This window comes from Rutilus rutilus (genome assembly GCF_951802725.1).
Source record: "Rutilus rutilus genome assembly, chromosome: 16".
In the NCBI taxonomy this organism is placed as follows: Eukaryota; Metazoa; Chordata; class Actinopteri; order Cypriniformes; family Leuciscidae; genus Rutilus; species Rutilus rutilus.
The window spans coordinates 29637955-29664382 of NC_140224.1; the positions used below are offsets into that span (position 1 = coordinate 29637955).

At 36.7% G+C, this 26428-nt stretch overlaps 1 protein-coding gene across 23 annotated transcripts in view; it reads right to left on the reverse strand.

Moving 5' to 3' along the window:
- Positions 1 to 26428, reverse strand: part of camk2g1 (calcium/calmodulin-dependent protein kinase (CaM kinase) II gamma 1) — a 95220-nt gene that overhangs the window by 22561 nt on the left and 46231 nt on the right. For all 23 annotated transcript variants that reach the window (XM_084433880.1, XM_084433873.1, XM_084433893.1 and 20 more), the window contains exons 3-7: positions 14560 to 14619; positions 6842 to 6896; positions 5016 to 5081; positions 3006 to 3078; positions 514 to 616 (exon numbers count right to left, since the gene is read on the reverse strand). In XM_084433880.1, the coding sequence (XP_084290006.1) occupies positions 514 to 616; positions 3006 to 3078; positions 5016 to 5081; positions 6842 to 6896; positions 14560 to 14619 (357 nt within the window). The remainder of the gene's footprint in view (positions 1 to 513; positions 617 to 3005; positions 3079 to 5015; positions 5082 to 6841; positions 6897 to 14559; positions 14620 to 26428) is intronic.

Genomic DNA, 26428 nt, shown 5'->3' on the forward strand with positions numbered 1-26428 from the left:
TTTTCAGAGCTAAAGGATCTTTCACAAACCGACAGGAATGATGTGTGAAAGCGAAACATGAAATGGGCAAAGATTGGCATTTAGCACGGCCAGAAAATAAGCCTTCACGGCCATTACAATCCATTTCAGACTGCAGGTAATGGAGCGGGAAATGTCGGAACATCCTTTTAAGATAAACTGAACGAATTTTATGAGGGAATCAGCACAGTTGCGTAGAGAAAAATGTCTGAAAAGTCCTCACAAATATAGTAAATCCTGTCAAATGTAATACACTAACAGTAAAAAAAGAAGGTATAAAAGTATTAATAAACGGGCAAAACAATAGGCCTATTTTAATTAGTGAATGCTAAGTCTTACTGTTGCCCAATCAATCACCCAAAAAAGTTTTTGTGTAAAAATATATTTTCAATCTAAAAATCCCCTAAAGTTGTAGGGAAAAGATTTGGATAAGTGTAGTAATTCAAATTCTCTTGTGTGAGGTGCAGAATTAGAGCTGAAGTCAGAGTTATTTACCAAACCAGGCCTGCTGATCTCCCTGCACCTCGATGGCCAGCCCAAAATCTGCCAGTTTCACAGCCGCTCCTTTCATCTTACTGGCCAACAGCAAGTTCTCGGGCTGAGGAGGAAAGCAGATAATGCTTTTAACACACTAAACACTCAAATCGACTCCAAATAGAGGTTAAAACGATTCTTTGTGATTGACCGTGCCCAGCGTGTGGCGCAAAGCTGGGACAGTTCACTGGTGTTGAGATGTTCACACTGACAGCAATTTGCAGCATCAAAGCAACCAGACGTCACTTATATTTATATACTGTATATACACACACATATATTTATACATACACACAGTACAGGTCAAAAGTTTGGAAACATCACTATTTTTAATGTTTTTGAAAGAAGTTTCTTCTGCTCATCAAGCCTGCATTTATTTGATCAAAAATACAGATTTTTTTTTTAAATATTGTGATATATTATTACAATTTAAAATAATTGGTTTTCAATTTATTATACTTTAAATTATCATTTATTTCTGTGATGCAAAGCTGAATTTGCAGGATCATTACTCCTATCATTAAGTCCATCACATGATCCTTTAGAAATCATTCTAATATGATGATTCATTATCAAAGTTGGAAACAGTTCTGCTGCTTAATATTTTTTCATAACCTGTGATACTTTTTTAGGATACTTTGATGAAAAAAAAAAAAAGCAGCAAATTTTTTAAAAATAGAAATCTTTTGTAACAACAATATACACTACTGGGCAGTAATTTGGGGTCAGTAATTTTTTTCTTTCTTTTTTTGAAATAAATCAATACTTTAATTCAACAAGGATGTGTTAAATTGATAAAAAGTGATAGTAAAGAAGATTTATATTATTAGAAAATATTTTTTTTATTTTGAATAAATGCAGTTCTTTTTAACCTTTTATTCATCAAATATATTAGGCAGCAGAACTGTTTCCAACACTCATAATAAATCAGAATATTAGAATGATTTCTAAAGGATCATGTGATAGACTGGACGTCACATGTGACACTGAAGACTGGAGTAATGATGCTGAAAATTCAGCTTTGCATCACAGAAATAAATTATTTTTTAAAGTATATTCAAATTTAAGTTGTAATAATATTTCACAATATTACTGTTTTTTCTGTATTTTTGATCAAATAAATGCAGGCTTGATGAGCAGAAGAAACTTCTTTCAAAAACATTAAAAATAGTAATGTTTCCAAACTTTTGACCTGTACTTTATATATATACACAGATATCAATTTTCATTATCAAATTTAACAGTGGCATTAGGACAGCCATTAAAGAGAAGAGCATCCCGAACAGATGTGCAGATGAACAGGTGGTTTCACTATACCAGCCAAACCAGCTCAGCAGGATAGGGCAGATTTTGGGGGTCAAAGATCTCTCCACAGGTACTTGAGTTTATACACAGCTTACAGGTTAAGCCCATCTGAATAGAGTTTTCTTTACTACCACAGTTACGCGGAGCAAATATTAGGGTGGATTTCCTGTGGTTTTGTCAGTGCACCAAATTTGATAAACACAAACATGCAGTTTGTACAAGTACACAACTGAGGGGAAAGGCCCAGAAAGATATATTAGGCAGAATGGAAGCCTTTTAAACCAAAATATAGGCTGGAAAAGGCGCTTTCCTCTCCAGTTCTCGAATACACAACTCAATAGGATTAATTTATTAGCTACCGCACATATATCTTCTCAATGCGTTCACACTCTAGTTCTACATTCAAGCACAGAATTTAAATGCGTCTGTTATGAGGATGCAGGGAAATTTATGCCCATAGGTGTGAATCTCTCGCTCTCCCTCATTAAATGCGCAGACTACAAATGAGGGATGGTGAGACTCGAGGTGACCCCTCCCACATCCCTCCGTCTCTCCGGCAATACCAGCAACAGTTGTCGTATCACGTTCTTCGCTATGGCAACCAGCCTGGGCACATCTCTGCTGCTCATCATTGGGCTCACATACACATGGGGGAGGGCAGTGTATGTGACTAATGCACAATAGGAGGACGTGATAAAAACTGCGTGTCTGTTTGCATTATCAAAGACACTGGCACTGTCAAGACAACATATACACACACACACACACTCATTTCATACATTCGCACGCACTGCAGTGGAGACACAACGTGTGTGTGATGTTTATGCATGCACTTGATTCATATGGTAATATAATGAATTGTTTAACTAGTGCTTTTAAAAAAAGAGAGTATTATTTCAAACAAAGATAATCCTCTGTACAAAAAGTCTTAGTATGTATTTGAGCATTACACCAGAACTACAGATAAGTACCGGTAGCTCAGTTAGCTAAAGTCATCTTTGATTAAAATGAGGGGAATGATAAACAAGAGCAGGAATATGTATGTGTATATCTGTGTGTTTGTGTGGTGCAGGGCATCAACATGGAAACCCTCAGAGACGGCCCGTTTGCCATGTGTGGGGTTGTCGTGGCGATTGGCTCTCGCTCACCTTAAGGTCTCTGTGCACGATGTCATGCTGGTGAATATGATTGACACTCTCCAGGATCTGATTGATGCACTGGCTGAAAAACAGAATAATAAATCAATCAGTGGCAGAGAAAGATCATAAGGATAAGTGAGGGGGTGAGATAAGGCTAAATATTGATTTAAACCTTCTATTTACTCCATTACAAACCTTTAATAAAGTCAGCTTCCTTATATTTACATTCCTTTCCATTCATTTTCCCTCTAAAAGGTAGTTTTCCCACAAGGTTTTTTTCTTTTTTCTTCTTTTTTTGTCGTTTTGAGAACTTGACAAATTAATTGAAGTCCATAACTTCAATCTGTTAATTAAAATAAACCCTTGAAATTGATTACAGTAAAGTTAATAAACAGCCTGTGCTGGACAATTCAATTAAGCGAGTAAATTAAACATGACTGGATGATTGACACTACATATGCACGTACTGCTGCTACTTTAGCAGAATGAGCCAAGTCATGGGTCAAGTGTAATGTGACTGAGGCACATAAGATGAGCAGGGGATTGTGGGATAGCTGAGGTGAGCGTTACTCTTGGAAAAGCACCTCACTCTCAGACAGGTACACACACATACACACGCATTATCTCATCCCTCTTAAAGATGTAATCCTATAACAATGTTATAGAGGCCTAACCAGGACAGATGAACCAGAATGAGTGTGTGTGTGTGTGTTGCTTTGGTGTCACGCTGCTATAAATACTTAGTATTAATGTGAAATTATGAGTGCCTTTCTTTAGATCCTTATTGAGTTTGTTTTGAGGACACGGAATAGATGATGGTTAGGTCATGACTGTGTACAATCGACTTCTCTTCATAGGTCACTTGTAGTATTTAGCAAAACAGATGGATTGCTTTATAATATAATATAATATAATATAATATAATATAATAAAAAAAACAGATAGTTTCAGTCCTTGATGATGATTGGTTGAGCCGCGTTCAAAACTGTGGTAAATTTCTCTACAAACAAAACTGTCTACGCTGTCATACAAATTACTGGCAACCATTCCGCTTCTGAAGAACTACATTGCTTGGCGGAAGAATAATATTTTTATCAACAGAATTACATTTTTGTGTCTGTGTGTTTATTTTATGAAACCTTGAGGAATAACCGTTTTATAAAAGCAATAAGCCCCGTGAAGCAATAAGCTCCACTTCGCATTGAGCCTAACAACGCCCCTTAACTGTAAATTCACCGGTAAACCACGGCTTATTGCTTAATAATATAATATAATATAATATAATATAATATAATATAATATATAGATATTCATAATTTTTATTCACAAATTATATTAAATAAAATAATATATTATATTATAATTATATTATATTTATATTATAATTATATTATATTATATTATATTATATTATATTATATTATATTATATTATATTATATTATATTATATTATATTATATTATATTATATTAAAAAGTGCAGAGTTATACAATGTTCTAACTAGGCGACAAGTTTCCAGTCACAAGAAACAGGGAAGACATAGATTTGATCACTTGTCACTTTACCATGCTTGGTTATGACATGCCACAAGGAATAAGGGAATAATAAAAGTGGATTACACGAGATAAGAAAGCAGATTGAAAAAAGACTGTTGAGTATATTAAATGTTAAATTAATAATTTCTGTAATTTCTGTGCCACTCCGGGAAACCGGTTTAGAACGAATGCAGTTCAGTGCTGCTTTTGTTAGTGTTGCAGAAATGATGCACTCAAAAGGAGGGGCCAACTGAGGGCAAAAGGATGCGTTTTTGTGCGGCACCTGTTGATTGACAGTTCTGCAACTCCACCATCATTAAAGGCTCTCAGTTTTTCTGCACAAAAGGGATCGTCCACTTTGTGCTTTTGAATCAGATGTGAGTGTGTGTGTGTGTGTGTGTGTGTGTGTGTGTGTGTAAGTGTGACCTGCTCACTGCAGGCTGCAGCACAGTAACCACAGCAACAGTAAATTGGAGAGCCCACCTTGCGTCAGCTTCACTGTAATACTCTCTGGCGACGATGTCCTCAAACAACTCCCCCCCAGTCACACTGCGGAATTAGAGAGGAAAAAAAAAACCCAGTGAAACAAGGGATGAGAGAGTGGAGAGTGTGCTGGGTTTTGGGCTAATTTGGTCAGCCGCAGGAGGCAGAACCGACATTTTATACTTCCGTAAACATGATCGCAAATGTATGTGATGCTGCAGTAAAACTCGCATGGCCCAATTATACTTTTCATATAGGTATATTATTGGATGCAAGGCCGCAATTAGCCATTTTACCATGGTAACCGTAGGCTTTGACAAAATACAAGTGACCGTGCAAGACGGTGGTGGCTATTACAAAGTTTCAGGAGTTTTACTGTAGTTACAATTACTGTAGTAACCTATGGTATTTTATCCGAAACTGGTAAATCTGAGAACTGTTTGAATTGCAGTTATGCAAAATGCAACACTTGGTAGAAAATGAGGAAAAGAAATGTCAGAAAAAAAGAAAAAATGATTGTTGAATAAAAATGAATAAAAATGATTTTTTTTTAATTAATTTACATTATATAACTTTGCATTGCAATAAAACTAATTTAAAAATAGATAAATTAACCCCTGGTTTCACAGACAGGGCTTAAGACTAGTCCTAGACTAAAATGTAAGTCTGAGCTGTTTCCACTGAAATAAACTTGCACTGACTGATCTTAAAAATATATCAGTGCCTTTTTAGTTTTAAGATGCACATCGGTAATGTTTTTTTCTAAGCATGTTTATAAAAATTACTTAAATGTCCTAATTGATCTATGGTCTAATCCTGGCTTAGTCTAAGCCCTGTCTGTGAAACCGGGCCTTAATGTTATAAAATATTTAGTTCTTATAGTGAGAGAAAAAGAGAGTGAGAGAGATTATACATAAGAATTGTTTTAAACGTTCTATTAAAAGAATCCAAAAAATTATAATAATAATAAGCAGCACTGTTTTCAACATTGATATTAACAAATGTTTTTTCAGCTGCAAATCAGTAAATTAAAATAAGATTTTTTAAAGAAATCTTACTGGCCCCAAACTTTTGAACAGAATTCGAGAATATTATGAAACAAATGTTGCTTATATCGCCAACTCACAATGGTTACCATGGTAAATTGTGAGGGTGGCGTGCAGTTGAAGGAACATTAGTAACTCAGCATTTGTTCCAGATAAATTGAGTTCCACAATGACACCTGGGGAAAATCAAAGTGCACTGGACTCTGGTTAAAACCAGAACAACAATCTTGACAGTACTAAATCGTACTTTTAGGGCCACCCAGAAATGTCTGCCCATCAATTCTGCAGGCAGATCCCATCAAATTGAAGGATATATTTTTGACACCCGGGAAGATGCATACGAGGTTGTTCTTGTCGAACATATTTCAGTTGCATTTATCTGCCTGCAGCAATGGGGTTTCAGACATGATTCATTGGAACAAAATGTCTTGGGTTTGATAACTTGTCCATCCTTCTTCAAAGAGCAGGAAGACTATTACAACCATTGAGAGTTACAAACTTACCTGAAGACAGAAGCTATGTTATTTTTTGTATTATTTATTTACTAATACAATATTTGGTCATATTTTTTTAATTCAATTTAAATTAAATGAGGATTAATTTTAGTCAGAATGCTGTCTTAGAAGGCAGTTACCTACATAGGTAGTGAGGTAAGTTCTTGGAACAGAGCCTATTTTATTATCATGTCTCATGTCTCAAGTTACAATACAACATATACTGCGTGTCTGTGTGTGTGTGTGTGTGTGTGTGTGTGTGTGTGTGTGTGTGTGTCATACTCACAGGTCAAAGACCAGGTAATGGAAGCCTTCTTCTGAAATACTTTCATGGAGCCGAACTAGGGTTGAAAAGACAACAAGAGAATCAGCATTAAACAATGTCAGACACAGAGATAATGCATTATGAAAGCAAATGTTTTTAATGAGAGGGAAATCTTGAGCATTCCTCGCTCCATCACACAGCGTTCATAAAAACATCTGATGAGAACATACAGCATACGTCCAATTACACGCTATTATAGTGACACTTACAATTATGAGCCACGTTTATAGACATAAGATAACCATAATGAGCACATGGCGAAATGAAATAACACAAAAAGAATCCATCGAAAAGAGAGATGGTATGTGGATGACAAGCTCACTTGTGTACACAAGCAGTGTGTCACGTAGACAGTGACACACACCGAGTGTATTTGGGTGGGGGGTGGATGGAGAGAGAGAGAGAGAGAGAGAGAGAGAGAGAGAGAGAGAGAGAGAGAGAGAGAGAGAGAGAGAGAGAGAGAGAGAGAGAGAGAGAGAGAAAGAAAGAAAGAAAGAAAGAAAGAAAGAAAGAAAGAAAGAAAGTAAGTTGAGTAAACACTGCCCAGAATAGCAGGAGCCTTATGAGAGTGCTAAGAAAAAAAGCAACATTGCAACTAGAGGAGGGAGAGAAAGAGACGGAGGGTAAATAACAGAGAGATAGAGGCAAATCTGATGTTGGAATATACATATATTAGATAAATTACTTCTACATTATTAGAGTAATGCAGTGAGTCAATAGTCCTCAGAGTGATTGTTTGACAAGCAAGGCCCTAGCCTGTTGACACTGGTACTGCAAACATGAGCTGCTATCATGCCCCTAATTACAGATGCTCAAGTTTAATAAAGTCCTAAACATTCAGTCAGAAGTTAAATACCATGTAAATTGATATCTGCACACATTTAACTTGTGTAAAATAGGTATACCAATATTCAGCATCAAACAATGTATGACTGGGGGCCGCTGAAGTTTGATTGGATGGAAACCATAGACTAAAAAAAGATGGACGACGCCCCTTCACTCTCTTCCATTGGTGAAAAGTGAAGCCGCCAAAGTCCTAATATTGCGCTGACATCTTGCGCAGATTTGGGACCTGCTTCTGCACAGTAGTGAACGCAGGACCTGATTCTGCGCAGTAGTGAGCAGGAAATAAAGCCGCGATATCAAGGTCCTGCCCTCACTCCCACAGAAACGGTTAATACAAAATTTACAGTGTGAAATAAACCGTTATGGACATGTAGAAATTCAAGTTGAAGCTCCGATCTCCTCCCAAAAAAAAAAAAAAAAAAAAGTCTGTTGGTGCCTTGGTGACTACTTCGTTTAGAGAAGCTGTCAATCACAGCTGTCAATCATGACGCCACATTCCTGTTTTTATAGCATCAAATAACTAAGTAAAAAAAATAGAACACAAACTTAAATCAGCGTGATAAAAACTACCTAAAATGACAGAAAACATCTTTGAAAAAAAATGTATTTGAAGTAATTTGATTGTTTAGTTTCCATTGCGTCCAGTCGACTTCATGGGGTGGCGGGGTTTATGACCTATACTGGGACCAGCCACCAGGGGGGCGATCGAGGCGATTTGGGTTCACTTTTCAGCACTTGCGCGTCACGCTTGATGGAAACATGTTAGTCTAAAATATTATTACATATATTGAAGGTGTGTTTTTTCTGTTAAAATACTTTGCAGTTCCCCTTTAATTTCCTCAGAAAGTGTAAACACTGTGGTGCCTTCAAAACATTGCTCTGTTTGTTTGATCCCAAAAAGCAACAAATAGCATGATTCTGGGTTCAACCAATAGCATGATTCTGGAGGTGGGACTATATGTTGGTTCAACCAATGGTAAACAGGGGAAGTGTTTGAAAAGACGGGAAACCTGTTTGAGAATAATCAATTTAGTTTGGTGCCGAAATTACATACTTCACCTTTATTCACATTATTTTTGTACATTTCTATAATAATAATAATAATTATTATTATTATTATTATTATTAGAAACGTGTAATTTCTGCAAATGAAATGACAAACTCACAAAAAGAATGACTTTTAATAATAAAAATGATGATTATATGATATATATTTTTTTATTATTATTATTTAATATTACAATATTGTCTTAAAAAAAAAAACACTTTACTGTACTGAGTGAGTGAGGGAAAGAGAAAGAGATACACATTGTGTGTGCCAACTGTGCCAGTAGCAATGAGCTCTCTTCTCTTTAACCTTTCAGACTGTCTCTCTCTCTCCATCTCTCTTCCTTCATTGGCTCTATTGTTCAGCACTTATGTGCAGCCCAAGCAGAAAACATGACAAGCTGTCCACTTGAGGAGGGACAACAGGAGGGAAAGTAAAGGAGAGAGAAACAGATACAGGTGATGGAGCAGGAAAAAGGAGATGGCATCGCCTGAGGCGGGGAACAGAGACGAGAATACAAAAACACACTGGATGGAAAAATGGCGAGAGTGGAAAAAAAGATGGAGGAGTGAGAAACAGAGAATGGAGGAGAAAGACACTGGACAGAGTGTGAATCCTAGGTCAGTGTGGGACTACTTTAAAAGGTGTGCAAGATGCCAGACAGTAGAACTACATTTCAGTAAAATACAGAACTGAAATGAGCGTTATATAACCATAAAACTATATACACATAATATATAAACCATATACACACACACACATAAATATATACATACTAGGGATGTAAAAATTAATGTGTTCATTTGTTTAGCATTTGTTTAATTCATGTCATCCTTTAGCTAGCATTACACTATGTGATCAGGCTCTTATCCATGCAAATGCTTTAAAATTATTCAAGACAAGACACAAAAGAGAACTCAGTACCTCCTGTCTGTGTGACACATACATGACAAATGACAAACTGCGCAAAATGCCTAGATTGTAGAGTATCCTTGTAAGCACAGTCTTAAATTACTTAAAGTCTTAAAGGGATACTCCACTTTTTTTGGAAATAGGCTCATTTTACAACTCCCCCAGAGTTAAACAGTTGAGTTTTACCGTTTTCAAATCCATTCAGCCGATCTCCGGGTCTGGCGGTACCACTTTTAGCATAGCTTAGCATAGATCATTGAATCGGACAGGACCATTAGCATCTCTCTAAAAAAAAAAATGACCAATGATCGGTCTTAGTACACGATGTAACTACAGAAGAGTCAAGTTTTAAATAGGAAAAATATCAAAACTCTTTGGCCATTTTTTTTGAGAGAGATGCTAATGGTCCTGTCCGATTCAATGATCTATGCTAAGCTATGCTAAAAGTGGTACCGCCAGACCCGGAGATCGGCTGAATGGATTCGAAAACGGTAAAACTCAACTGTTTAACTCTGGGGGAGTTATAAAATGAGCCTATTTCCAAAAAAAGTGGAGTATCCCTTTAAATGAACGTAAAGAGTGGTGAGAATGCGTGTTATATCCGCGTCATGGGCAGGTCTTAAAGTGAAGCCTTGGTGAGCATAAGAGACTTCTTTCAAAAACAAAAAAACACTTGCTGACCCCAAACTTTTGAATGGGACTGTAAATTGCATCCAAACTTTTAAATTGAGGTGTACAAGTGAGTTTGTCACAGTGAGCATCTGCAGCTGTGTGTGTGAGTGTTTATGATTTTGTGTGTGTGTGTGTGTGTGTGTGTGTGAGCTGGTGGCAGTAATGACTAGGACTGAATTAGGCTGAAGTATTTTTCACACAATCAGGCAAAAGCAATAACCTCAAAACATATCAGGGATTGTGTTACAGAAACTTCTTGTCTTAAGTCTTGAGATCCTTACTTAAATAGTTAAAAAGTTAGTTAGTGACAGTGTACATTAATCAACATTCATGAATGTACCCAAATGAGCCCGAAGGCTAGCTTTCATTGGTACCAAATTGATAAGACAGAATTCTAGTGTTGGATGTTTCTGTAATACGGCCCCAGGGGTATAAATATGTAACACGGTACGAGTAATTATCAAATTAATATACAACAGAATGTATCACAATGTAGTTATTTTTGTAGGAAATTTAATAAGGAAAATGGTTTATATGTTAATAACCATGATCCAAGTATAATTCCATTGAGACCATTTCATAAATTTTTTTTATCTTATTATTTGATACCTGATTAATACAAACAAAAATATAAAATTAGATCACAATGAACAAACCTCTAATGCATCTTTTGTGGTATAAACAGCACAAGCAAATCCTTACACCTCATTCACCATCATAGTGCCTAAACCAGGTGTGTCTTTCTTCATCTTCTTCGTGGTTTTCTTCCACTCTCTCGCCTCTTCTTTTGCCGTTCTCCTGAACTCATTGGCAATAATGATGGTATTTGGACTGAACTGCTGCCCACCAGCATCTCCCACCTCAGCACAGTTATTTATAGAGCTCCACTCCTCTTCTATCCCTCTCCATCTCTCTCCGCTGCTCTCTCCATCCCTCTGCATTCACCTCTTTCTTCGTCGTCATCGCCCCCATCTCGATGGCTCTGGTCTCGATAGCTCAGTTGTTTTCTCCTCATTCTATCGATCAGTCTCCCAATTTCTGTCTCCACTCCTCCCTCGAATTCCCTCTGTGCCTTAATTTCCATTCTCCTTTGTTTGTGGTCTACTAAATTCGGCCATTTATTAGTTACATTTTTCCCCTCACAGTCATTATTTTGTTCTATTGTTCATACGTTCCTCTAGACAATGACTTTTGGAAGAGGCTGTTCCGCAGGACACAGTATTTTTGCAGCAAAAATACTTCAGCCTAATTCAGTCCCAGTCATCACTGCCACCAGCTTACACACACACACACACCTGCAGATGCCCACTGCGACAAACTCACATATACACCACCATTTAAAAGTAAATTTACAGTCCCATTCAAAAGTTTGGGTTCGGCAAGATTTTTAAATGTACAGTACAAAACTGTAATATTGTTACAGTTTAAAATAACTTTTCTATTTTAACATATTTTCAAATGTAATTTATTCCTATTATGGCAAAGCTGAATTTTCAGCATCTTTAATCCAGTCTTTAGTGTCACATGATCCTTCAGAAATCATTCTAATATGTGACCCTGGACCACAAAACCAGTCACATGGGTCAATTTTTGGAAATTGAGTTTTATACTAGGGCTGAACGATATTCTGTTTTAACATCGACATCGCGATGTGCGAATGAGCGATAGTCACATCGCCGGAACATGCGATGTGAAGGGTAACGTTAGTAGTACCCATAAGAGAACGGTAGCACACAGTAAACACGAGTTTGTTGTATGGCTTTTTGCTGGGGTGACATACGCGTTCTGCGTGCCTGCACAGTGATTGGTTCGCTGTGCCGCAGCTCACCGCGCTCACAGCCAACATTCAAAAATGCGCGACGAAGAGGATCTGCCGCAAAAAAAGTCAAAATCAGCTATTTGGGACTAGCCTATTTCGTCTACAAAAAGGAGGATGTTGACCAAAAAGAGGTAGGCTACTTTGCTGGAGTGTTATAAAGTTGTGGATGGTTGTCTTTTTTAAACATTCGTTTATTTTTCGTGTTTGCATTTATGAGGAAAAAACAATGTTACGTGACATTACGGACGCGACCGTTATGAAAGCGGCACTAAAGACTGCTTTAAAACTTTCACAGAAACCTCAAACAGAAAGCACAAAGCCTTTCTTTAAAACGAATTTCGTTTTGTATTAATTGTATCTTAATTTTAATCAGTATTTCATTATCCAATTTCCTGGATTTAATAATGATTAATAATAATTAAAAATAGCAGCCAGCGCCTTAACCGGAGATTAAGCTATCATCCATGAACCGAAACTCAGCGTAAAAGGTAGCCTACTCGCCTCACACACCTAAAAAAAAAAGAAAAAAAAGAAGAAATATATCTATTATCTACAGAAATCTCTATTTTTAAACAGAACCATTAAAAAAATATATATAGCTATATTTAATCTGTATGAAAAGTGCATTTCTCCCGATCACTGCTGCGAAGATCGCGAGTCAGTATATTGTCAACTTCAGCTTTACAGAAAACACTTGTTTATTAATAAACAATTAAAATGTCTCATTGTAATATTTTACATATTATGAATCATTACTTTTGCTGGGTCTAGGTGGCGTTTACATGAACGCGTCACTGAATCAGCACAGAAAACATAATTTTTCAGGTCCTAGAACCCGAAGAACGTTAGGTCCTGTGTAGAACGTTCACCGAATTCTGAGAGAAATATGTTTCTGGAATAAAATATTAAGTGGCCTTTTTGTTACTTGTAATGAAGCTTGCTTATTAGTGAAATTATTAATAACATGGAATGGTAATTATTGACTTTAGCCTGGATTGATGGCTCGCAATATCGCGATATATATCGTTGGGGGAAAAATATCGCAATGTAATTTTTTTTCCAATATCGTGCAGCCCTATTTTATACATCACCTGAAAGCTGAATAAATAAGCTTTCCATTGATGTATGGTTTGTTAGGATAGGACAATATTTGGCCGATATACAATTATTTGAAAATCTGGAATCTGAGGGTGCAGAAAAATCGAAACATTGAGAAAATCGCCTTTAAAGTTGTCCATTTATGTTCGCGATTGTGCTGCATTCACTCACAAAAATAAATGTTTTATATATTTACGGTAGGAAATTTACAAAATATCTTCATGGAACATGATCTTTCCTTAATATCCTAATGATTTTTGGCATAAAAGAAAAATCTCTCATTTTGACCCATACAATGTATTGTTGGCTATTGCCACAAATATACCCGTGCGACTTGTGACTGGTTTTGTGATCCAGGGTCACATATGCTGATTTGGTGCTCAAGAAAGATTTCTTATCATTATCAATGTTTAGAACAGTTGTGCAGCTTAATATTTTTGAGGAAACCATGATGCATTTTTTCAAGTTCAAAAGAACAGTACTTTGAAATACAAATCTTACGTAACAATGTAAAAGTGTTAATGTCTGTGTTAATGTAAGTGTTAAACTGTCACTTTTAATCACTTTAATGTGTCCTTGCTCAATAAAAGTATTAATTTCATTCAAAAAGAAATGTACTGAACCAAAACTTTTGAACAGTAGTATGTGTTTTGTAACTTTTTATATAAAGACGCAAAGGCTTCAATATTAGGTATGTAGACATATATACACTGTGAATAAATATTTCTTTACAAAACTATTTTAAAGGATGAGATAGACTAGAAAAGCAGCAAAAAGTTTGCAGCATAGAGTGAACGTGAAGCACCCCATGATGCACCCTTATGATGTTTGTTGAGAGAATGAGCAGAGCTGGAATCTAGACAGAGGGGTTGTGAACTTGAAGCTCAAATATTGAAAAAAATAAAATAATATAAAATGTTTGTTGGACCCATACTTCCAATTCTCTCATTTAATGATCCAGTCTCTCTAAACCCCATGCTTTCCAATAGCCTACTCTGCTCTGATTGGTCAGATGACCCAGTCTGCTGTGATTGGTCTAAACGCTTAAAACGCTTGTCGGAAATTAAATGGCCATTACCATATCTAAATTTCAGCTCTAGAGGCTTCCTCAGAGCTTGATAAAGTGATACGAATGGCGTCAGTTTTGGCCGATTCATTTGAGAATTGAGATTAATTTGAAACTTTTACATAATCAAACAGCCATATTAGACACTACATGAAAGGTAATACCTGAAAGCATAATGGGGCACTTTTAAAAATAGTCATAATTCAGATCAAACTCACCGATATTGGGGTGTTTGAGTAGACGACAGATTCGGGCCTCACGCTCCAGTTTCTGATGATCTGCAGAGGACAAAGAGGGGGAGAAAAGCAGGTTAGATATTTGAGGTGGCTGATGGCTTGTTCTCACGACTATAAAATGAAAAGAACACTTCAGCTGAGGTGCGAGAGGCTCTGTCTTCTCCTCTAAGAAGAGAGAACATTTTCACACAGGTGTCATAATTGTGACCTGCAGTGCTGGGGAGGTAAGGGAGGGATATAAACAATTCACAGAATCAGTGAGACAATCTGCTCATTTAATTCAATAACTAATAAAGTTGAACTTTTATTGATCTCTCTCTCTCTCTATACATATATAAAAAAATACATATATGTATATGTATGTGACTTTGCTCTTGTCATGATAAGATACTGTAAATTGTGTTTGTTGGAGTGGGGGTGAGGTTCAAGCTAATCTAGGGCTTATTACTGAAACATGTAATATGCTTGGTGTGAGCTTGAAGGATGAATGTTACGTAAAATTAAACAAACAAGCCCGAGGGCTCATTTCCTCACACTTGCAACACACACACACACACACACACACACACATCACAAGCGTGGGGAGTCTAAATAGCAGCTCAATGTCTTGACTGGGGTCTATTCATCTTCTCAATGTAAAAATCACCCACTATGCACTGCTGAAGGCCTATGGAATTGGATGTGATTCATATTTTGGAAAATAATAGGCTTAAAACAATGTTTTGACAGATTATATTCATACAGCAGGCTACGCAAGCCTCATATTTTGCTTGTTAGCCATTGCAGATCAAATATTAACTTAAAATAATATCTTTTAACAGTCATTTTAAAGAAGATCAATTTGCTTTTATTAAATTCCTAAAACGCCACACTAGCAAGCAGTTTTTTTTTTTTGCATAAATATAACATTTTGTTAAGTTAAAAGAAAAAAGAAAAACTTTCGACAAAGTCTTAAGAAAACTACACTTCAAAACATTTTCTCTAGTGTACACAAATCTGCTTTTACCTGATCTTGTCTTTTTACCAGACAACAATAAGATGGCAATCATAATCATTTAATTATCAGGAAAATATCAGGGCCATCTCAAAGGTCTCAGACAAGTCATGCCCTTAGAAGAACTTGAAATGATCGCTCTGCAGTGACCATGTACAGTACATGAAACACACCATCACATCTAAACCTGCCACTTCTGAACTTTGTCCCAAGAATCACTGTCATAAGCACTCAGACGTGGAGTGACAACTGTACTGTGTACGTGGCCAGTAGATGAACATTACTGAATGAATGTGCATGTTTGTGCAACCGGCATGGACAGTGTATTCTTCATGGAGTAATACTGTCAGCTTTCATTCGCCCAGCTCTCCGCAATAAACACATCAACTTGAGTCAGCCTGCAAATATTAACACTGTCTAAGTTGACTTGCTTAAGCAAGACATTGTGAGAAACACAAGAGTCTAGCGGACATCATAGCAGGCTCTGGGCCAAAACCTAGTGGGTTGCTTACGTAGGAGGCATTTTAAGGTGTGATCTTGATGTGAAGACTGTTCCAAAAATGTAGGCAGCATAAAATACACCTTATTTTGGTCAATTCTAGGGAGAATTGCACGTATTATTCACAGAGAGGTCAATTGCCAGATGCGCAGCTTAGTTAAAAACGACAAGCTCATTTAAAAAAATAAAATAAAATCATTTTAACTAGTAATAACTAGTAATAACACAATAACTAGTCATTTTCTTACAGTGAAAATGAATTTGCAAAATAAACTTAGTGGGGGGAAAATTAAATGGCAGCTCTCTTTCAAACAGAGAAAATTGATATCAACAGAAAAAATGCATTAGACAGAAACATCATGTAAAAGATGTGAAATTTATTATAATGGGTTTATGTGAAGACTGTTGAAGTTCACTTAAATTAAAAAAGTTTAAATATTTTTTAAGTTTATTAAATGTTTAATTATACTGTAATGCTGAATGGCATAATTTTTTCTCATTCTATTCCCAGAAATTGAGAAGAAAACATTAATTTAGTATAAACATAAGTAGCAGTATCGGTGTATTGGTGATACTGGTCTTCATTCATAGAACTTAAGTTATTTTTTATATATATACCATCTTTATGCTGTCTCTACATTAATTTTGAGATTCTATGTGAAAATGACAAATTATTTTTTAACACAATTTTTTATGCTTATTATTAGCATATCACATTGTTAATTTTACATTCAAGTTTATTGAAATGTATTGCTGAACATGTTGCTGCCTATGCTGTCAATGCGGAAACAGAGCTATAGAATGACTACGATTCTGTCCAATTGTTACTTTTTTATAAAATGGCACTTTTGAAAGAACATAATACAACACCCCATCCAATCAACTTAACAAGCACATCAACTGGAAGATAAGTGCCATTTTTGATTCGGTTGTTGGTTTGATTGAATGTGTTATTACACACACATGCACCCATTATAATCTTCCACATATTGTGCTGTCTGTGATCCATAACTCCTGTTTTTTATTTATTTATTTATCTATCTTTTTCTCTGCCCCATTATGTCTTGTCGGTAATCTTTCTCTGAACTAGATTATGTGTTAGACTTTCACACACAACCACACACAACCGCACCCGCACCCGCGCACGCGCACGCGCACACGCACACGCACACGCACACGCACACGCACACGCACACGCACATGCACATGCACACGCACACACACACACACACACACACACACACACACGCACAGCAGACATGTTCCAAGCTAACAGGATTACATCCTCTCCCATCTTGCCCTGTGACCCAGTAGAAGATTAACCCTTAGCGTGCTGCTGGCACAAATACGGTTTTCCTCTACACCCCTTTCCCTGCTGGCCAACACTGACCACACACACTCCAACCGCAGAAGCAGAAGAGTGCCAAGATGGCACCAAATCCCTGTTACTGGATCAGCACAGAGGCACAATGAAAACGTGATTCTATGAACTGGCAACTGAAGCAAATAAAAAACTAGAAACATTTATATGAGGAAGAGAGGGCAATACAGCTAAAGATATATAAATGGAATTTTTTTTTTTTTTTTTTTTAACACACACACGCATATATATATATAAACATATTGATGCTCCTCATTCTAGTTCTCCATGGCTTGTTTATCTAAAAAAAAAAAAAAAAAAAAAGAGGGATAAAATTAGGCTGTCAGAATAAAGATTCTAACATCACCATACCCACACTAGCAGAATATCTGTCAGAATGAGCTGGTTTAGTATTAAAAAGGGAGCTTTAAACTCTAGATCCTCCATAATATTTATACGTTTACGTTCATGGTAGTCTGTTTCATAACTAAAAATATACAAGATACTAGAGCTGCATAATTCTGGATAAATTGAGACATAGTTTCCAATAAAGATAATTACATTCTCCATGATTCTGAACAGACAAAATAACATGTAATTTACTAGAGTTTCTGATCAAATAATAATTGTTGATAATTATCAATTATTATTTTAAAAATCATTCACTCATAAATGCTTGTTTCATTAATGGATGAATCAGCGTTTTGAACAAATCTCTTAAATGAATGATTGAATGACAAATATATATTTTTAACAGTCACTTGTCAGCACCTAGTTGCATACATTGTCTACACCAGATGTGACAGTTGTTGCTTTGCGTTGTGTCTCGCCGCAACATCTTGAGGCTGTCTCCACTGGAAGACAAAGAGAGCATTGCGCGAATGCTCATCACATCAAAAAATCGAACGGGCATCACTTTACTGTTGAAAAAGCCTTTACTTTTCAACCCCTCTCCTCAAACCAAATTCTGTTACATTTTGTCTAACATTCTCTTCATGGTGCCAACAACACCAAGGTCATAGGGTTCGATTCTCAAGAAACGCATGAACTGATAAACTATACCTTTGGATAAAAGAATGTGTAAATGTAAAAACTGATTTCACACTGATTAAAAGGTCTGACTCAGGTCTGTATTAAGGCAAAAGAATACATTCAATGACTAGAGAGGAAACTCCCTTCTATATTACAGAGAGACACAGCGGCGTGGTGCTATCAAAACTACTTCAGTTTCACTACGGAAGATAACACACTCTCATGCTGCTGTAATTGTATTACAGACACACACAGCCCTCTAATCTGATGCATAATTAAACGCAGGGTAGAGATAGGAAAGGCCCTCTGTCCTGACATTCTGTGTAAAGGGTGAATAAGAGCAGGACAGACAGGAAGACAATGGGGGAAATGGGAGCCACTGAAAGGTTACAGAGGAGAAGCCAAGCAGTGGAACAAAAACACCAAACGAACCCTGCGTTGAAAGTGAAATAGACCATTTATCGTGAAGTCAATTGATATTTTGCACATAGATATATCTAAAACACCTTTAAATTATGCGAGTAGCGGAAATGTGGGTTGAAAGTGGAATCAAAATAAGCAAATGATGCAAATCAATGGATAGAAATTAATTAAAACTGGAACTCAACTGGAACTGGAATTGAATATAAATTGAATGGACATTAAATAACTGATTTTTGGGGGGAAAAGTAGAGGAAAGCGAAATACATTGGGATGGAAATGTAACTGGAATTAAAACAGAAATAAAAAATTCCTATTCCTATTATTTTCTATTAAAACAACAGCAAAAAAAAACGTTGTATTGCAGAGGTTGTGTAAGTGCATTCATTCAGCAACCACAATCGCAAACAATATAGAGGAGATCCATGTTTGTATTTATTACAGTTCAGATTTAGTTGCAGCAAACAGTGCAAGTGGCTCGTGACAGAACACAGACTGACTGAATTACACTTTCATTTCAGCAGAATATCTCAATTGAGATCGGCTTACATGTTTATCCGTTTCCAGATCATCCGAGCTTCTTCTGCGATGTAGAGATAACACGTACACATGGTTCCCAGATTGCAAAGATTAAGTAAACTCGGCAGAAAATGTATCCTTTTAGCATATGTATGTACAAGCGTCTTATGTAACATTTCTCTTTTTTGTACAACATTAGTCTCATCTTTTAGCGTCATCGATATTGCATGTTGTTGATATAATCACATTTATCTATTGGTTGTCTCGTCATTGTCTCGTCTTAGTCATGGGGAAAAAAAAGCACATCGATGAACATTTTTCATCATAATTTTCGTTAAAAAATTAACACGAATTGAAACTAAATTATATGTGCATTAACTGGAACTGGAAATGAACATGAATTGCATAGACAAATATTAGATGCCAGGATTCCTTCACTCCTCTGATTTAATCTATGAATATCAGAGCCGGACAGTAACGGAGTATATTTACTTGAGTACAGTACTTAAGTACAATTTTGAGGGATCTGTACTTTACTTGAGTATAATTTTTGGGGAGTACTCATGACTTTACTCAAGTACATTTGAGAGGCAAATATTGTACTCTTTACTCCAATACATTTCTATCCATAACTGTGAGTACCCGTTACTACTTCTAAAAAAAAAAAGGAAAAAATAAACATCTCGGAAACCTTCTCAAATGTGATTGGATTGTGCAGGCGCCACTGATTGGGACAGCCTATCAGCAATCACCTTCAGCTTTCCGTCAAAGTCAACTCCATGGTCAGATTTAGATAAGAGACGAAACCATGGACGAAACAGTGGATGAAGATGCAGCTGGTCCATCCCGGGAGCGATATTTTTTTCCCAGGATGGTAGGGGAAGATTCATGAATATTCATTAGGGAAGTCATCCCTGATTGGTCTTAATCCCAGTGATGGGTAGGTCTAGGGGCGGGGTTATGGAGGTCATAAGACCCCCAGTGACGGGTGGGTTTAGGGGTGGGGTTAGGGGTAGGTCATCAGACCAATCAGGGATGACTTCCTTAATGAATATTCATGAGTCTTCCCCTACCATCCTGGGGAAAAAAATATCGCATCCCGGGAATGTGCCAAGCCGTGGCCCCACCTCGCCAGACTATTTCAATTTTCTGAACAAGTTAATGATAGTTTTCGCTTCAAGTGTTTGCTGTGTTTACCAATGTAGTAATGCAATATTTAGAAAATGTACTCTTGTACTCTTGATACTCAAGTACTTTTAAAAACAAGTACTTTAGTACTTTTACTTAAGTAGACATCTGACTGTAGTACTTTTACTTGTACTTGAGTAAAATTTAGCAAGGGGTATCTGTACTTTTACTCAAGTAATGAAGCTGTGTACTCTGTCCGCCTCTGATGAATATGAATAATCAGAGCAGAAATCTGCTTTTACCAATGGCACTTCACTTGTTGACATCATTTACTCACTTAAAGGGGTCCTATTATGCGTTTCCACTTTTTCAACTTTAGTTAGTGTGTAATGTTGCTGTTTGAGCATACAAAAGATCTGCAAGGCTACAAAGCTCAAAGTCCTTTCCAAAGAGAGATATTGTATTTAACAGAATCACCTTTTAAAGAACTACAACGAACGGCTCGATTGGACTACAACGCAATTTTTCTAGATCTAATGAAGTCATAATGTTCCTCATTTAAATAATCTCCACCCACAGAATACGAAAGAAAAGGGGACGAGGCCTGGTTGAGCTGCATTAGAAAAGAAGACAGTGCTGTCGGGTATTTTTACCCTTCTAAGAGATCTTTTTGACCTTTGACCTTTTTTTGACCTTCCAAAGAGACATTTGTTTGACCTTCCTAAGGCTGACGAACTTAGAGTGGTTAAAATGTATTTTAAACACTGTTCCTTAACATTAAAACCCAAACGTTTATCCGCACACTGCATATTTTATGGAGAACAGCTTGTTTAAGGTTCACCACTCCTTAGAAAATTAGCCATGGTTTAGTGATCGATTACTGTTTGTATTATCTTAGTTTACCGACAAATATCACTTCATATTTATAATGTATAAGAAAATTACAAAAAACAAATCAGTTTGAAACATCCTATAAAATCCGTGCTTACAAAGTCTGTGCTTGAAATCCGTTCTGCATGATCCTCTTGTTCGGTAACATTGTCAGGGTCTGAATCGGGCTCGAATTGGTTTGAAATTGACGCCATCATTAATAATATTCCCGACTGTAAAATATGTGAAAAATAATGCGTTTTCAATCAAGCATGAAAACCTGTTCTAGTACACCCCAAAAACAAAACTTCATAAAAAGGCATAATAGAACCCCTTTAAAGTTAACAAAAAAACATCCATTTTACTTCCGCAATGTGAAACAGAATATTTAAAAAATCAGAAACTTCATTGGTAAGGGTCCTCAATACACCACTGAGCAGCCAGCAATGCCAGTCCATCTAGTAATCACTTATGCACAATCACATGCCTAGACATGCACATCTGCTCCATTCAAATGGAGTGTGTTTCCTTGTGTAATACAGTGATTTGTGCATCCTGTGCTAAGGATACCAACAATCTCTGGGTCTTCTTATCCTGAGAGAAAAAAAATGTAGCCACTGTCGTGACTTTGGATCTTACATACATCAGCACTCGTCCAAAAATCCCCTATTCTCAACCTCAGACAACATGCCCGTTGGGTAAACGCCTGATTCGTAACGCACACAAAACGTCCAGGTTTCAGTAGCGCAAATAGTAAAGCATACTACAAGCAATGCAAAGGTCAAAAGTTTGATTACCAGACAATGCATGAACTGATGCAACAAAACACAATAAAACCGGTAATAATGATCTCACCTAATTATCTCAATTACATGGTCATATGGGAAAATATATATATATTTTTTAATAAATAAAAATATTAAAAAAATATATATTTTTAAAAACAGTCACATCCCATCTCTCATCTCCTAGCACTTCATGTCATAATAAATACAAAAAGATAATAAAAAAAAATTAATAAAAAAACAGAATAAAAACAGTTACAATAAAATTCAGTAAAGAGAGTCAGAAAAATAGTCTAATACCAAATATCAGCAAATTTTTAATTCTTCATTAAGACCTTGTGGTGCCATAGTATTGTTGCAAAAAAAACTACATGAAATGTACAAGCAATGTACACTGCTTTAAATCAACAAACTATTCTGCTTGTTTTTTTAGTAATGTCTGTGAAATAATATCTAACTCTTTTAGAAAAGCTGAAATTGCATATTAATTGTTTTATACATATTTTCCACAGCCTGTATAGAGCATAATCATTTAAAGAATTTTTTTATTAAATGGTTATTTTTTCCCACTTGTCTATTTTTGTGTTATTATCATAATATCATTTCAGACAAACCCACCCCTAAATTGCACATAAATGCATAAATGTAAATGTGCTTGGTCACCATCCATGTCAGACAGACGGTCTCTTCCTATCTAAGTGGGCGGATCTTGACCAGAATAAACTGCAGTGTGGACTAGATCTCATGCGGTCTAGTCAAAGGTCTGATTATATGTGACAAAGCAAGCCCTAATGTCATAATGCCGTTTCGAATCAATCTCAGAAAAAGAATAATCTAAAAAAAAACCAGCATCAAAAAGCATTTTGCTTTCATTTGAGCTGGCAAGGATGTTTCCCGACCAGCAAACACATTGATAAAAGCCAAATTACAGCAGTTTCATGTTCCGTGACTTGTTGAGATAATGCCTTCATTAGGATGCCAGAGGGAAGGAGGAGGAGCTGAGAGGCAGTCGACTGAAGCGAGCGTAATACTCACACACACACGCACGCACACACACACAGACGCACACACACAGGTAACCCATCCCCCAAAGAAAAGGCTCATTCCTTATATGGATACGGATGGTGCAATGTTTAATTGCTCCATCACCCGTGCCATTTAGAGACAGAGTGTGAGTGTGTGTGTTTGACTTAGTGTCGGTGTCAGTGTTTTGCTTTATTGTGCTGAAGCTCAAAGATCCGTGGGCTCAATTACTGGCCCACTGAGAGGCACTCCTGTGTTTGTCGCAATCAACAAAACTGCAGCGGCCAACAGAAAAGAGCAGGCGCAGAGAAGCGCAGACCCGCAGGGACACGGGTCTGGACCCAGAGCGCAAATCAGTATGAGCTTGGACAATTAATAGCCTGTCAATATCTGCTAGAAGCAGCTGGTCACTGCAGCTCTTCCATTTCCAAAATGATGAAATGACAATTTTTTCCCAATGACTAATGTAAAATATGACGAGAGGCCATTATGTTGAAGGATCAGCACCAAGCAAATAACATCAGGCAGACTTAAAGTTTAGAGTTAAAGGAAATACTCTATAATGTGCATTACAATGTTGAATTTTGTATTTAGAGTAACATTTGGGCTTACAAAGAACTGTATTTTTAAAAATCTGATGTTTATAAGCTATATTATATATATATATATATATATATATATATATATATATATATATATATATATATATATATATATATATATATATATATATATATATATATGTGTACATAGTTCCAAAGTTACTAGCCACTCAGCATTTTCACTGGCCACAATTTTGACATCGATACCATGGTGAAAACTACCATATAGATATCTCTTTAATATTATCTCAAAATTTGGCAGCAAGTATATTAGGCTCAAATTACGGCTTTATGTGCACGCGCAAAATCTACGGGAATGAGTAAAATGATGTTCAATACAAGCAATTCCACGCTGAAATTCAAGCCTGGTAATACCAACAATATTCATCCAGAGCAAATGAAACGAGCGTGTCAACTCGCTGTCGGAGAGATGAGAGAGCGAGAAAGCCCAGCTAGTATTGTGTATTTATTGTGCAGAAAATCAGTACTGGAAGCATTTCAGATATTTCAGTATCGATACGTATCGAAAAATCAGAATTTATGACAACACTACATTGCGCTTAGTTCATTATTTCAGATGCCTTTTTAAAAGACTAAAATTGAAAAATGTATACATTATTATATGGAAAATTCAACCCGCCAAAGTGGCTAGTAGTGACTAAAATCCACACCGCTATTTCACTCTGAAATTCACTTTACGAAAATAAAATAGCTTACAAATGCCGTTTCATGTTCACTCCAAGCTAATTTCATTCATTATCTTCCACTGATTATAATACTACTACAAGCTGTATCCTTGATGTCAGCAATTGCATAATGCAATGCTAAAAGGTCTAAAGAAAGCTGCACCTGGATGTAACAGAGCAAAGAGCGATGTGTCAATAAACTAGAGTCATTTAATGCTCTGTGCTCTGGGAAATACTTTCTTCACCAGCAGAGGGTGAGGGTGAGGGTGAGGTCAGATGGTTTTACTTTAAAAAAAAAAACCTAATCCAGGCCAAATCCATGCTGGGCACAATGCCAGTCTTCACAACACTCACCATACCAACCACAACCGCATGGACACACATGCCAAGTCCCCAGACTGAGTGAGTGAGTGCCACACAACATGATATGATGTATGTGTTTATCTGATGATGATTTTATTAGAATGTATTAATAGTGTGAGGAAAAAAAGGATACAATAATCCCTTTCACTTTGAAGTGTCACAATACGCAAGACAAAATCTGTCACTCCTTCCGTAACATCGCAACTGAGCTGTTACCCCACCATTTAATTAGACAAAAAAGGTGACATGTACGAGTATCAATTTAGCATTAAACATTACGTTACTTGCGGCCAATTCATTTGAATTAAAGGTGCCCTTGCATGGATTATTTTATTATTTTAGAATGTTTCCTGGGGTGCCCTTATAATGTTAGTATGTTTTTTAGATCAAAATTTGTTATAATTTAGAAATAAAAGGCATTTTTCCTAGCCTGATTTTAGCCTCTGATTTGAACGCTCTGTTTAAAGGGGCGTGTCTGTGTGAGACTTCAGTGTAAACGCCCACTGCTGTGATTGGCTGCTGTGAGACTTCAGTGTAAACGCCCACTGCTGTGATTGGCTGCTGTGAGACTTCAGTGTAAACGCCCACTGCTGTGATTGGCTGCTGTGAGACTTCAGGTGTAAACACCCACTGCTGTGATTGGCTGCTGTGAGACTTCAGTGTAAACACCCACTGCTGTGATTGGCTGCTGTGAGACTTCAGGTGTAAGCCTGTTGATCACGTGAATGAAGATCTCATCATTGCAACGCAGTTTCTGCACTCTCACTAATGATTTCACTAATGCAAACATGTACAGTAAGAGCTTCGTTGTGCAGTGTAACAGCGTCATTGATTTGGCAAGTGTCCAGATAAACTCGCGCTGTGTGATTGACAGCTTGGGCGACTGGAAAGGGATTGTTCTTTGATCGCTATCTGTATATTAATCACAGTTTAAGTAAGATTATTTTCATCCTACTAAGAGAAACGACGTGAAGTTGATCGTTTAGTCACTGGCTTGATTTACTGATGCATAAACAGTATTGAACGACTTTGAGAGAAAGATTATCTGTCTGAACTTGAACAATTACACATCAGACATTCCCATAACCCACTGATTCTTCAGAGGCTCGGATGAAGGAACTAAAAAAATACCTTTGTGTTCATTTGAACATCCAAACACTGAGCAACTGCCATGCTTCGCTCGTTTGCAAGCCATGATAATTCGGACGATGATTCGGCTGCGTAGTTCCGCCTGGCCTTGAACATGGGCTGGCATATGCAAATTTTTGGAGGCGTACATATTAATGATCCCGACTGTTGCGTCACAGTCGGTGTTATGTGGAGATTCGCCTATTTTTCAGGGGTGTTTTTCAAAAAACGAGATTTAAATAAGAAGGAGAAAACAATGGGGTTTGAGACTCACTGTATGTCATGTCCATGTACTGAACTCTTGTTATTTAACTATGCCAAGATAAATGCAATTTCAAATTCTAGGGCACCTTTAAATAAAATCATGTGATCAAACGTAAACCTTATTTCATTACCTCATCAAGTCCCGTCGGATTGATTTCCATCGGCAGTGGAGGTGAAT